The following is a 15586-nucleotide window of genomic DNA, read 5'->3' as shown; positions in this document are numbered from 1 at the left end:
AAAAGCCACGCTTGTAAAACGTGGAACACTGGAACAAAACAACAACAGCACCAATTTGTTATACCAATAAGACATATTCATTTTAACTTCTTCTATATACTATTGTACATTTTACTTATTGATATAATGATGTTGATACTATGAACAATACATTACTAGGATTTTAGGATGCAAACGTATAAACTATATAACATATCACATTTGTGGCACAGACACTATGGGGCCAGGTGTGCCAGGAAAATTGAACGGAAAGGAAGATATGCAATCGGCCACAAAAAACATAACGACGACGACAACAACAACAATAACACAAATCACAGAAATAACAGAATTTGAGGAAATGCACTCAGACAGATACTGGACAACGAAGTTTTAACGAGGAAAAAGGAGCAGGGAAGAATAGAGAAGGAAAAGTAGAGGGATGGAAAAGGTCTGTGGACACACTACAAAATCTCAAGGAAAAGTGAAACATGACGGGTTTTTTCATTGAACAGAATTAACTGGTATATTTAGAAAACAATTTTTTTTTAGTTTATACTTAAATGTCATTAACTTCACAGATTCTTTTAGATCATTATCTAAGCTATTCCAAAATCTGGGTCCGGTATAAACAAATGTATTTTGAGTGTGTACAGTTCTAACTAAGGGAAGATGAAATTCTTTAGATTGTCTAGTGGGATAATTATGTACGTGGCTGTTACGGTGAAGATGAAATTCTTTAGATTGTCTAGTGGGATAATTATGTACGTGGCTGTTACGGTGAAATAAAGAATAAAATATTTTGGGTAGATGATTGCAATTGTAATTAAACATAAATTGACCAAGTGGAAACAAATACAACTCTTTTATTTTCAGAATTTTGTGCTCAAGGAAAAGCTTGTCAGTATGTGCTCGGATATGAAAGTTAAAAACGATTCTGAGCGCCATCTTTTGCAGAAGAAAAAGTTTATCTAACAACGTCGAATATGTATTCTCCCAAGCAAGAATTCCGTAATTCAAGTACGGCAATACCAAACTTGAATAAAGCGTAATCAAAGCCGAAGAAGGAAGATAATATTTCAATCTATTCATTATGCCTATGTTACGTGCAATTACTTTACAAATATTGTTTATGTGACACTTCCATGATAACTTATTATCAACACAAACACCTAAGAATTTAATAGACGAAACCTCTTCTAGAGGAGTAGTGTCAAATATAACATTACCTGGTAATCTATCTAAAGAATTACTGAAAAACATATACTTTGTCTTCTCAATATTCAGTGACAATTTATTTGCATATATCCATTGTGAGACATTCTTCAATTCATCATTCACTGTACTAATCAAAGTATTAGGGTCAGGGTGGGAATAAAAAAGATTGGAATCATCCGCGAATAATATGAAAGAGAGTTTATCTGAAGATCTATAAAAATCATTAATGTAAACTATAAATAACAGTGGGCCTAACAAACTTCCTTGCGGAACACCACATTCTATTTTCTTCATAGAAGAATCAAAACTGTTTACATGTTCATATATTATATATATATATATATATATATATATATATATATATATAATTTATGATTTCTCTATTTTGATTAAGAGGCGCATAGTCAAGGTTAAAGGCCACCGTTGCGGTACACACGGTGACTTTCGGTCGCACGACTGACCGACTTTATACACATCACAATAGCGTCAAAATAAACTCGCTTTTTTTTTCAGATCCAAAGTCGGTCAGTCGTGCGATGTATTTTTATTAATTTATCAATCTATCTATCTATCTATCTATCTATCTATCTATGTATCCGTTGCTTTATTCATTTTCTTTGTCTTCCAAGAAAAACAAAAGTTACCCCAAGGTATAGTTCGGGACATTTTTACTCCTATAGCTGCCCTAAAAAGACCCGACAACCAAACAAAAACTTGAAAAAAAAACAAAAAAAAAAAAAAAACCCTCTGAAATGATAATAAGATTATTCTCTCTCCTAACCCCTCAGACAGGATATAGCTCTTTTATACAGGAAAATGCTGTCCAACTTACCTCCGAAAGGAGCATCCTTCCGCTGTTACCCCGGAGACATTCTTCGTGTTTGGCCGGAAGATTCAGGGGCAAGACTCATGACGTCATAATTGCATTAGATAGGTGTAAAAGGCAGCGGTCCCAATCATCATGGGATATCCAAGGTCTCTATAGGGAGAAATAAAATACATGCACCATACTTTCGAGTGAATGATATTGAACTGGATGCTGTAATCGTCTGCAAACTATGTTATAATACAGTCGATCCGACCACACGTATTATCATACATGCAGTTAACCTCGCTTTAAGTCGATCTCGCAGAGGTAGGAAAATAAAAAAAAAAATAAAGAAATATCATAACACCTTAGATTGATGCAAACCTTACAGTGTGTTAATGTGTAAATCGAAATCCACGTAAGTCGAATGATTTTCTGTATTATAGTCTCTTTGTATGGATCAGATGCGACCTTTCGACGAAGCTGACGGTTATGAAGGTGGGTATGGTCTTTTTTAAGTCGTGTGTGTGTGTGTTTTTTTTTTTTTTTTGAAGTCACCGCATTCTTTTTTTATATGATTTAATTTGATATTCCGATTGAAGCCATTTTGACAAGGTAATTTTTGCGGTTACCGACTGGTTACAGCTCGTTATTCCGAAGGCTCTTTTAAAATAGTCCGAAGATTCGTTATTCCGAAGGTTCGTTATTCCGAATTTCATTTTCGGATCAACGAATCTCCGGTGAACGAACCTTCGGAATAACGCCACAATTAATGTTCAGATTAACGAACCCTCTTTCATTTTCGGATTAACGAACGTCTAGGTATAGGGAATTTGTGTGTTTCGGATTAACGAAGTCCTTCGGAATAACGAACCTTCGGAATAGCGAACCTTCGGAATAACGAACAGTACCCATTTTTGCAATCGTTTCCATCTTATATTTTATCCACAATTCCATTACATCGTTATGTAGATTCTATTTGCGTTTCATTTTATTTATTCATTTTCAACAAAGATAAGTGCAAAAAAAATTAATTCCAAAAAGCAATATACATATTCTACATAAATCGAATATGATATAAACATATAATTAACTGCATGTGAAGCCTATATACGCATAATATCTATATTATAAACAATAAATCATTATGAGAAGTGTTGGAAAAGGAGTGAAATAAACAAGAGAGCTTGATATGCATTCCATTAAAACCGTTATTAATTGATGGGTATACCGAAAAAAAAAAAACAAGTATAAAGGGCAGAGAAACGTATTTGTATTAAGATAATCAATATGACAATGTCATATAGGACGTCGACAAAACAACCTCAACAACAACAGTACCTGGTAACAAACACGCAAGGTCCTTTAAAGGTTGCCTTTAGAGGTTGCCTTCTTACAAAATGCAACAAGGAAGGGCGTGATTTGAGAAGGAGTCATGAGTTGAGATTGAAACGGATCATTTTTGACTGATGGGAATTGGAAAAGAAATTGCAGATGAAAAGCAACAAATCCTCACACAAATCTCAAAATTCAGAGAGAGAAGAATATGCGCACTACTGGATAGCATCGCAATTGCGTTTGACGAATTGAATATATCATTGGATGAATGTACGAATTGCTCATTTTGATCATGATATACAACTTGCCAGATAGTTTGTATAGGATTCTTGATTGTTTTTTTTTTTCTTTCATTCAAACGCAATCATGTCCCAGTCTCAAATCCTGATATATCTGACTAATCATTATTGTGAAGTTATTCATCCAAGACCAGCATTGGGTTATACACTTTGATAACAGCAAAATATATTATACAGTATACATATTGATTTTTTTTTTCACCTGTACACACGATCAAAATTAATTTGTGAAGTGATGACATCTTCAGGTCCTGGCACTCAATTACATGGGGCCTAGATTAATTTATCAACTATTCAAGAGCTGTTATGCAAAATTCGACAAATCTTTGAAATTGCATGTTTTCCTTACTTTTACTAGTAGTCCAATTTGACCATATTTTCACTGTGGTGCTTGTCATATTTTACTATTTTCAAATTAATTCCCCTTTGTGATGACTTGAAAGATAATATCGCATGTTTTCACTCTGCAATGATCGCGCGCAGTAACACTTGCACACGGGTATGATATGACGAACGGTTGCTTGCGCTACTTTACCTTCACCTATGTCTAGCCTATGGCCATGAATCATGGATGGGTGTTTTCACGTAGTCTGTATTTTAGGAACCACTAAATTCGTGAAATTGCGCATTGCTCGGAGGGTGTGTAAATGAAAGCGGCAAGTAAACGTAATTGCTTTCTACTTAAACTCCTTTGCCATATTCAGACCGTAACATAGAATTGATAGAGTCCCTTTTGATTATCATGATTGTGTGTTTTATCAGATTTTATGTTTATTTTTCAATCCTCCAATAAAAATAATCGTACACGTTTACCTACGTAGTCCCATACCTTAGAATTTACGTAAGTGTCTGAAGTGTCATTATATCAGCTCCATGTTCTATCTGATATCCAGCGTTTTACACTAGGGCCTACACGGCACATGGCACAAGGCTCATTAAAATTTGCTCCAGAAACCCGTAGATGGAGCACCGCTATTCAATCACAATTCAATGCAAGCTGCATGCAAGAGGAATCAAATTGTAATTTTAGGCTAGGCTTCCATTGAACAATGCTGAAATGCGGCATTAGGCGATCTATCAACATTAATAGAGGGTCTAACGTTAGGATCTACAACAATATTGCTAATTGGAGGTCTATGCCTGCACTTTTGGTTTGGGCGGCCGGCGGATTTATGTATTTTTGAGCAAAATACCCAGTAGGCCTATACGTAGAATGTATGCCAACTTTGTACACACGCTGTCGACTGAGTCAGGCATGCAAATGTGCCATGTGGCACAAAAAAGAAAGAAAGAAAGAAAGAAAGAAACCAGGGGCATAGCATGTGGATTCATGGAGTGGGAAGGTGTGGCCCGACCCGGTTCAATAATAATAGTATTATCATGATTATATTCAAGAATCCCTGCAACGAATGGTGACAGAGCTCCTTATTTGGAATATTTTACTTATCTCTGTGTTTATTGAAAGTACACAGAGCTGGACGTGGAAGCATCTTGACGAGAGTCAGCTGTAAAGTAAAGGTCCTGTTTACCTTTGGTAGCAGTGATTAAGATTTTTTTCAAGATATCGCCTTTCTTGCATATGTGTAGGTCTGTTGTATCACAAAACATCCTATCATATGATTTTTTTTTTTTTGCAATAAAGCCTAAAATATAAGGAAATATCAGTATTTTTCTCAAACTGTAACTGTAGATGGTTTAGTCTGGAAACATCTTTATTATAACTATTGTTCACATGTAGTATATTTAACAATACCTGACATTGATTTTACTGATTCAAATTTTCACAATGGCTGTTTCTATCCTTTATTCACATTTTAGAACCACTTTAAAGCACTAATGCGGGGTTTTTGTTTCATCTGCAAATGGTAAAGTTAGTGTTACTGATGTCTGAACATGTGACTGACAGACACCATATGTGACCGTGCATCACAAAACAAACAAAAAGTCGCACCCCTTGATTTTACATGAGGACTCAAAAAAGGTGAAATGAGTCACCCGAGTCATTCTTGACTTTTTCATATTTTCTGAAAGAGCTTTCCTTCTTCTACATTATTCTTTAGTTTGGGATCATAACACGAATGGGAAAGTGTGTTTTCAGCAGTTTTTCTACAACCCTTTTTTGGGGGAACGGCTTGGTAAAGATTAAGCGCTTGAAAGAGACCCTGTACTTCAGAGCCTCTTTTCTCAGTTCACACTTTTCCAAAGTGTGTGAGCACTTTCTTTCCAGTATTTAGGTAGGTTAGGGGAGTCCATTTGAATTGAGTTATACATTATTTTAAAGCTCAGAGTCTGTCTTTCAGAATCTACCCTTCACTAAAAATCCATTTCTGACGACTTTTTGTTGGTTTTGTGATGCAGGGTCACATAATATGTGGGTTTGAATGCATCGTGGTGCGTTGAGGATTAATTCAAGCATTTTGTCTATTCCTGTACTAGCCTATGTTCCAGGTGCATGATGCTTTAATTCAGCCGCCCAAAACTGTATTCGGATGTAATGATCATGACAATGCCAGCTCCCAAATTGTAATTTACCTTTGATATCATACACTCTTCGAGTCTTGTCAATTTAGCAGGTTTGGTTGATGGGCTTTGCTAAAAAGAGTCCTTGGAATTGGTTTTTTGAGTGTAGACTACCCATGATGTATGTAGCTCCCTATCGTCACTTGTTTGATTAAACCGGAAGATCAAACAAGCCAGAGGAGATATTGAGCAGTGTGATCTATTATTTACTTCTGATGAGATCTGTATAGCCAAAGAGGATTACAGTCTTTGACACACAGCAATAAGAGATACAGAGGCTCTCTATTAAGTGGACTTTGACCTACATGTAGCTGTTTGTGAGCCAACAGCAATGTCTGTAAGTTTAACATGTATACATGGACCCCACAATGCCTTGTACTTTAATTTAAACACACCATTGTTTTTGTCTTTTTAACAGACATTCTGAGAGCATTGAAGTCCCATCAAATATGATTTTGTTTCAAGTCTAATTCAATCAATCATAGTATATAAAAAACATAATGCTAGTATGATGATTATGGTGTAAAATGACTGTATACAGTAACCTGCCCAAAAGTGGGCTTTAGTAGCCTTAGGCTAGTGGGCTTGCTGATTTGTAGCACTGTGTAGGAGAGATGCCCTTCACTTGGAAACAAACAAAATTTTCCTGCCAGACAGGTCCCCTTAGAATCTCTTGTTTTGCTGGTATGACTGGACATGTTATCAGCAAGTTGTTAGCATGCACAATAAATGGCCAACAAAATTGGATAGTGTGTACATTGTTGGTTAAAGGTACGATGTAGTTGTTTACCAGTGGGAGCAGTGATATTCAAGGTACAACATATCACACATGACTCATTACAGAGGATGTGTGAGTCAGTTGTATCAGGAAACACCCTACCATTAAAAAAGAATATAATAAAAGCCAAAAAATAAAAATTGTGAGTCTTCCTGCTGTATCTTAACAGCAGGAACCTCGCAATTTTGTCTTGTGACTTTCACTTGCTGTTTAGATCACTCCTTGTGGCCGGCCAAAAAAAAAAAAAGCATGCAGCTACAGTGGCCAGCTGTCCTCATTTGCATGCACTAGACTGCTGAGCCATATTAACGCACATGTGCAAAACGGTCCGAGAAATTACCGATTTCTCCCTGTGTGTGATTAGTAGCTTAACCATTTTTCTGTTCAGTCAGTCTGAATGCATAGGTCGGAGATATTAAACAATTATTAATGTCAGTTTACACTTTCCAACAAAATGTCCACACTTGCTTTTTAAATTAATCCTTTTTGGTCATTTCTTCTTCTTCTTTTTTTTTGTCTGCAGAGTGACTCTACATTGACAAGGGAATACGCCTGAAGTGCAACCTACGCTGTGTAGGATGGAGGAGGAGGATGTATTTAGGTAAGTATCATATTGAATGGAGAAATGACGGTATTGAAGGAGTTAATAGAATTTAGGCTTTGCATCAGTGGTAGAGCCATTAGCCCTTAATGGACACAGCTTCACCCACTGGAATGTGCTCCTTGATTGATACAATACACTTGTATCTGGAAACTAATTATCATGAAATTTCCCAATGTCCCTAATCCCTATTGTGTATAACCTTACTGTCAAACTGAGGCTGTCTAGGTAATCAACTTTATAAAAAAAGGTCAATTTTTAGGAGAATCACGATACAAAAAGATTGAAAAACTGTAAAAGCACATATAGGGTTAAGCATGGTGTATGACGCTGTTGGGCTGACAAAACCTTGTATCTCAAAAATGTCAAATGTTCAGGAGAGAAAACAAAACAACAACAACAACATGGCACCCAAAGCGCTGTAACAAATTGGATCACTTTTCCTTTGGTACACTTGTATACTGTGGTGGTTTCATTTTGGAGGGAAAGACAGCTAGGATTTGGATAGGACATCACCTGCCTGATCGTCTGACAATTAATCCGAAATAGTGATTTTCACCCAAATTTGAGATACAAGGTCTCATCATTCCAGTGACGATAAATCTTTAGAGAGTATAATCAAATTTGTGTTTGAATGGCAGATGACAACTGGTAACTAGAATTAGCAATTACAATGTAAACCTCAAAACTAAACCACCTCATCGCAAAAGTTTTGTTCCCTCACTTACGGATTTAAAAGCAAGCGTGGCTTTTCTCATCACATGAGGAAACCTTTTATAAAAAGAAGCCAATTTTGTGCATAATATCTAGATGCCGTTAGTGCCTTAAATCTGATAAATTAGCTGAAAAACAAGACCTCACCTTGAATCATCGGGGGATGATGACATCTTTGTTTCCTTATGATCTCAGTAGTGGTGGATCACATTCAAGTTCTGCTCAATACCTGTTCTCAAGTAGTGTAACTATACTCAAAACACCCATTCTACAGCCTATACGTCAGGTATTTTGTGTGAAGATGTGTGAGACCTCAGATTTGAAGTTGGGTGGCTCTACACAGCCACACATCCCGAAATTGTACAAGTATTTGTCCAAAGATAAGAGCCATTGTCTTTTGTGAGTGACGGGCACACAGCTCAAAATCCCTTAACGATGTGATAAGACAGGTTGAAGGCTTGCAAGGTGTACAAACTTTACGATCTGCTGGAATACGCAGGTCGTATGAGCACACAGTGTAGGATACACGGTAGCGTTAGACATTGGAATGATAATTACACAGGAGTGGTCACTGCATCAGAACCTGGATAATTAAGCTTTGCCCTTCTGAGGACCAAACCTACAAACAGGATCTGATGCTGAGAATCATTTTAATGGTAGACGTGGTGTTGGGCAGTGTGTACTGTTCTGTGCATAATTACAGCTTTCTGGATCAGATATAAAGTAGATCTTTTGATGATGGAGTCAGCAGAAGACAGAAGGTAATTATCTTTTGAATTTCTCACGATAGCAGCAGTGGGCTAAGTGCGCTGTTTGTATGGTATTGAACGTTGGGCGAGGTCAAAGGTATTGTGTGGTTTCTCATTGGAATTGAAAGTTGAGACATAGGTACCCGTGTGCAAGTGAAAGGGTAAAATTAATGTAGGATTGTAGAGCTTTTTGACAGTGTGGTATGTTTTGAAGGGGGAAATTGAGGTGGTGTCGTATTTGCTCCTTATTGGTGAAACAAGGGACACGGTACTTACCAAGTGTAAACCAACAGTTGGGTCCTTGTAATGTGATCTTGCCATAGAGCAGCATGTGTTCACTGGTCCGTGTTACTGTGGTTTTAACCCTAGTAGTGTGCTTTATTCGCCAGCTCGAAATCCCATAACAATGTGATAAAAAGAGGCAGGTTGGAGGCTCTTAATAGGCATGAGAGGTGTGCAAACTTTGCGATCTGCTGGAATATGCAGGGCATATAAAAATGTACCATAGCTAGAGCAACATTGCTCCATAGCCAAGAAATCACATCCATGATAGACCCCATGAAAGACCAGCTTGTGCAGCTGAACTTGGGCTATCCAGTCATTTTCTTTGATGGAAAATGAAACAACAAATCACTGATAATAATAACCAGTGAGTGCATCAACATCTTATCACCCACACAGACAGCCGATGGAAGGCCAGCTATACAAGTACACCAATGTGGTGAAGGGCTGGCAATACAGATGGTTCGTCATGGACCCTGCTAGGGGTTACCTGGAGTATTTCATGGTAAGACGGATGTTTTGCATACAATCTGTATGATACCTACCTGAAGCACTCCAATGAAAGAGCCATCTCTAAAGCTGGTATCTCACTGAGCGGCGAACGTTTGCGAACGTAGCGAATTTGAGATTCGCCAACTTTTCTGACGAATGTTTGCGAAAAATCAAAGTTCGCTTCTGCCATTAGCGACAGTTAGAGACTTTTAGCGATGTTTAGCGACAATTAGCAACACTTTAGCGAATGTTTTCAAAAGTGTTTGCGAACACAGGTGGAGACTATTAGCGAATGTTAGCAAATGTTAGCGACAATTTTGCAAATGTTAGCGACAATTTTGCAAATGTTAGAGACAGTTTTGCAAATATTAGCAACTGTTCGCAAATCCTTTGCGACAATTTTGCGAATGTTCTTGGACCTAGAAAAGTACCAGGCGATTGTGTATAGTAAGACCTTTAAAACGACATAAAGCCTTCCACTGAATTCAGATCTCTTGTGACAACCGTTCAAGATGGATTTCCAGGTTATGGATATAAATTTCTGCCAAGAAGAGGCTCTTGAGGTGTTACTACATGTATCCTTGAAGAGCTGCTTTGTCAGGCTGCTGCTACAGCTATTCTCTCTAAAAAAGAAAGAGTGAAAATGTTCACTCTTGAAGAAGTGAATAACAGAAAAGAGTGAATTTCAAGTGAAATTAGAGTGATTTTGGAGTGAAAATGTTCATTTTCACTCATTTTTGAGTGACCTCAGGGATCACTCCAAGATTTTCGAGTGATCCCTGAGGTCACTCCAAAATGAGTGAAAATAGATATTTTCACTCAAAATTCACTCCAATTTCACTCAAAACTCACTCTTTTCTGTAATTCACTCCTTCAAAAGTGAACATTTTCACTCTTTCTTTTTTAGAGAGTTGTGCAGCATAAGAGAAATAAAATAAAGAAAAACAAGAAAGGAAGAAGAAAAGAAAGAGAGTCAGAGAGTGCTTGTTGCAGAGGACAGACTTTAGTCAATATGAAAAGCTTTTGAAGCAATTACAATCATGATGGAGATGTCAAGAGCTTCAAGAACTTTCTTAGAGTGGAACCTTGTCTGTTTCAGAAGCTTTTATATAGGAACCATGTGGTTACTTGTTCGCTAACAGTGACGAATCATATAAAAATGTTAGCGACACTGTATTACGAACGTTTGCGAATTCTTACGAGTGTTTTGCGAATGTTTGCGAATGTTTGCAACTGTTAGCGAAAATACAAATTCGCAAAGGTTCGCAAAGAAATTTTGAACATGTTCAAAATTTCTTTGCGACAAGAAAAACTGTTTGCGACAATAAAAACTGTTTGCGAACTTTCTTGCGAATGTTAACGAACCTTTTGCAACCGTTTACGAACCCTGGCGAATTCCCAAATTCGCTACGTTCGCAAACGTTCGCCGCTCAGTGAGATACCCCCTTAAGGTAGTGTTAAATATGAAAGTGGAATTGAAATGCCACACAAGCCAATACCAGTAACAACAAGAACAACATGATGGTTTACCCTATCAGGAACACTGTCTCAAAATGTATTTTACATCGTATACCAACAATGCCCATTACAGAGGACATGCATGCTTTTGATTGATTAAATGTGATTTAATAATTATTCAATTCATTAACTAATTGATTAATTGATTAATTTATTTATTTATTCATTGTTTGATTGATAGACAGGTATATTGATTGATTGAAAGGTTGATGAGTTGATTGATTGATTGATTGATTGATTGATCGATCGATTGATTGATTGATTGATCATTTGATGAATAGATTGATAGATAGATTAATTGATTACTTAATTGATTAGTTGATTGATTTATCATTAATGAATTATTTTACTCCCACTCCAGAATGAGGAGGGCAAGAGACAGAAGCCGAGAGGAGCTATCCATCTAGGCGTAAGTATCCTGTCTTATTTCTCTCTCACGGGGTAGCAGCTGTGGAAAGGGGGTTTATGGAGGGGGTGTGGAAATAGGGGTAAGGGGAATGTAGAGACCATTTCTGAGTCCACACAGTCGGCGGCAAAATGGCTTTGTCGGTGGGCATGTCTGCCTTTACAATCAAGTGACTTGGGTTTGGTCTAGCCGAGCACTTTAATGTGTCTATATCACACCGTCCCTTCCTCTGGTGAGACGCAAAACACTCTGTTCCTCAGATAGGACATTAAAAAAATGGAGGCCCCATGAGTACGAGAGTCACAACCCATGCACACATCCCACGTAAAATATTCCGCTTCAGTCCTTCGCAAAAGGGCTGGGTGCGAATACGGTTCAAGTGGTTCGCAACAATTACACTCTGGAATACTGGGCAGGAGATACCAGCCCTTCATGGTCTGCCCCATGTGACTAGCTTTGATGTATAGTCAGGAAAAGGTATTAAGCAGGTGCACTATATCATACACAAAAGGAAAGAAGGAACCCACCAATTGCTCCATATTCCTGTGGTTAGTGCCTACTCTAAGACTGTGGACTTCCTGGATTATGTGACATATTATCTTAGGATTAACACCAGTCATACATCTGTACTTGTCATATTTTATTTCCCTTCACATTGGACGATGCTTCCTGAAGACTTGAATCTAATCTCTTCACGTCTTAACAGTAGAATACAGAAGCTGCCCTGATTTGGGAATTAAATGTGCCTATGGGGATGTATATTACACACATGTATTGCCCTAATACGAAGCTCCCAGTGTTTGGTATGTGGGTTTTAACATCCCAGTTTTGCAGTACATCTCAACGATGTCCTTGTAAGACAAGTCGTAAACGTGAAGTATAAATAGTTTCTAAAGAGCAATCATGCAATTGCTATTTTCAGCACTTTGCGATGATATAATTCTTTCTCTAATTTGTTTTCCTCTCCTCTTGCTATTGGTTGCTAAGGGTGCCGTGGTGTCGCCCAGTGACGAGGACTCACAGACGTTCATGGTGAATGCGGCCAATAGCGAGGTGTACCGCCTCCGAGCCCAGGACGCCAGGGAGAGACAGCTATGGGTGAGCCGTCTGAGAGCCGTGGTTCAGAGACAGCGAGAACTTATGATGGTAAGCAGCACACAGTTATCGTTAGCACTACGGAGACATTTTCATGTTCTGTACAAATCGTGCATTATATGCTGTACATTTAGTGAGTCTAATTTCTTTTGCAGATTAGGACTCGTAACAATTTTGCGAGAGGTTTGATTATCACTTGTTGAATACAGCCGTGGACAGAGAAAGTGGGAAGTATGGGCATTCCTCCACACTGTAGGCGCACCAAGACTTAGGCCTGCTAAGCTGTATTATCACACATGTTGTTCATGTTTAAGTGTATTGCGTACTAGTTAGCACTTGTGTATGAGGTGCTAGTATAACAAGAACATATAAATGGTAAAGCTAAATTGATTGACAACAACAGCAAAAAAAAAAAAAAAATGACAAGAAGTCTGAATGTTCATGCCAACATGAAAATTAAAATGTCCCTCCGACATCTTTATGGCAATCCAGGACTTCCGAGACCCCGCCCTGAATGCTTCCTCCGAGTCCCTCACCAACCGCACAGCTTCCAAGTGGAGCCTCCACCGGAACTCTCCCCGCAGCTCCGTCTCATCGCACGGTGGATTAGGAGGAGGAGGAGGCGGTGGCGGGTTGTCACGGCAACACAGAACGTCGGCCACACTGACAGCAACGCAAGAGTCACTCAGGAACGCCAAAGATATCCTGATCGTGGCTGAGGAACAACAAAAGAACATGGTCCAAAATCTTGAGGTACTGTTGCTTTCCTTTCAGAAAAGGACTGCATTAGCTTCTGTTCAATTCAAGCATACTTTATTTCCGTCAAACGAAATGTAAATACAAAGTATACTTTGACAAACTATATTTTATAACAATTCGTAAGAAGTTTCTCTTCCAATAGATTTTTGTTATCTTCACCATCCTGTGTCTCGCTGTGAAAATGATGATTGTATACACTGTAGTTCTCCAAGGGTCATATTTGAATGAAGACCTTGGATATTCCATATTTTGTCTTTTTCTTTTACCTGATATATATGAGACTATTTTATGTTTCCTTCTGTTTAGTATTTTGCACCAGTTTGATATTGCATTCATGTGGACACAGAGAACAGTTTTGCATAGAATTTCACTTTGTTTCTGTGAAGTATATTTGAATCTCATCTTGACCACTGATCTCTGTAGAAGTACCTAGATATCTCATCGGCCCTCTCACGCTGTACAGACAAGTGAAGCCGCCATGCCGCCATCTTACCAGGCACACTCTATGGGGACTTGTACGCATTTTCCAGCAGACACCGTCACCAAGATCATGTGATGTCATGAGCTCCGTACACAAGCGTATGGGTGATTTGCATGGTAAGATGGCGGCATGGTGGCTTCAAAACGATTGACCTATGAGCTATCCAGATACATCCTGTAAAGATCAGTGATCTTTACCCAATGTGCCACACTCTAATTTATCTCTGTTCTCCTCCACAGGCATTACCAACCACTGGACCTGGAATCAACAGTCTTGACCATGTAAGTGGATAATGTTAACACACCTGATATTACATCCACTGCAGTCTTTCTGACTTGGAATAGACTTCTCTTAGTAGATTTTCATGATGCTTATAATATATATTAAAAGTGAAGGCTTATAGTTCTTTCTTGTAAACCATAAGTCCTAAGGAAATTTTTGTTGAGGATATTGTCTTCTTTTCTTTACCAAATTGGCTCTTCGGAATTCCACTGCATGTCATGCTGCAATGTATATTTTGGAGAAATCTGAGATTTAATAAATTATATGCAATAGATCTACACAAATCTCAGAAAAGAAAATTTACAAGACTTTGTATATTGGAGAATAATTTGTGTTAAAGGAATCGTATAGTTTTGGTTGAGACCTAATTTCAAATTTCTAACATTTTTGGGTGAGATAATGGGAAACCTCTTACAAAATATGACAGAGCATGTAATTCCATGAGGAATCCAACGTTTATTTGATGAAAATCGTTTTTTAACCCTAACTAGGCTGGGCTATTTAGGTAGGTGATAGAGCCGGGGGTGCTCCCAGGCCCCCCCTCCAGATCTCGGCCATTGATCGCGCGATCGCGACAAAAATTGGCACACACATTGCCTATGATGTTATCTAAAATACCATGAAGTTAATTTTTCAAAAAATTATTATTTATGCTAGATTATGCTAATTTATGCGTAATGATGCATGAAATCAGACTATTTGGTATAAATCACAAAATAAAGCTCAAAACAGGCACATTTTTTGTGTAAATATTCTTTTTAGTGTCCTTAGCAAATGTTGTAAAAAAAATTGTGATATCAGAAAAAATTCTTAAGTATTTTATTGTGTTTTTGAATTTCTTATGTATTTCAGTGTTTTTTCGACTTTATGTTTTTCATTGTTTTTTCGATGAAATTTGTCCGCGACATCGCTCCGAACAAGAAAATATGTTATTCATTGATTTTAATCAATAAAACACCAAAATAATCATGCTTTTATGAAATTTGCCTGTAAGCACAGTTTGCATTGAAATTGTACACGAATTCACGTTTTTGAGCAATTTTTGGTATGACATGCATGTACATATTTATGCGTAACTTCGGAACCGCGCGCCTGGGTGTCGCAAATTTGGTGTCAAAAGATGTGGGAGACTCGAAAGAAAAAAGTCATGAAACATCGCGGCGATAGCTTTTTGCGATTGCGATACATCGCGCGGAACGTCGGCCTAGTTAGGGTTAAATGGCTGAGATATCCAAAACAGAGCGATTCTAATAAAGTGTGGGACCCA

At 37.9% G+C, this 15586-nt stretch overlaps 1 protein-coding gene across 1 annotated transcript in view; it reads left to right on the top strand.

Moving 5' to 3' along the window:
* Positions 1–7459: 7459 nt before the first annotated feature.
* The window catches only part of LOC139712876 (oxysterol-binding protein-related protein 11-like), a 31657-nt gene continuing 23530 nt past the window's right edge, over positions 7460–15586 (top strand). The window contains exons 1-6 of the mRNA XM_071624656.1: positions 7460–7541; positions 9686–9791; positions 11658–11705; positions 12690–12848; positions 13290–13550; positions 14277–14318. Of these exons, the coding sequence (XP_071480757.1) occupies positions 7519–7541; positions 9686–9791; positions 11658–11705; positions 12690–12848; positions 13290–13550; positions 14277–14318 (639 nt within the window). The 5' untranslated portion in view covers positions 7460–7518. The remainder of the gene's footprint in view (positions 7542–9685; positions 9792–11657; positions 11706–12689; positions 12849–13289; positions 13551–14276; positions 14319–15586) is intronic.

This window comes from Diadema antillarum, unplaced genomic scaffold (genome assembly GCF_040938485.1).
Source record: "Diadema antillarum isolate AM-2024a unplaced genomic scaffold, OU_Dant_1.0 seq00001870_RagTag, whole genome shotgun sequence".
In the NCBI taxonomy this organism is placed as follows: Eukaryota; Metazoa; Echinodermata; class Echinoidea; order Diadematoida; family Diadematidae; genus Diadema; species Diadema antillarum.
Note: the sequence above shows the minus strand (reverse complement) of the source record. Positions and strands in the feature narration are given on the sequence as shown.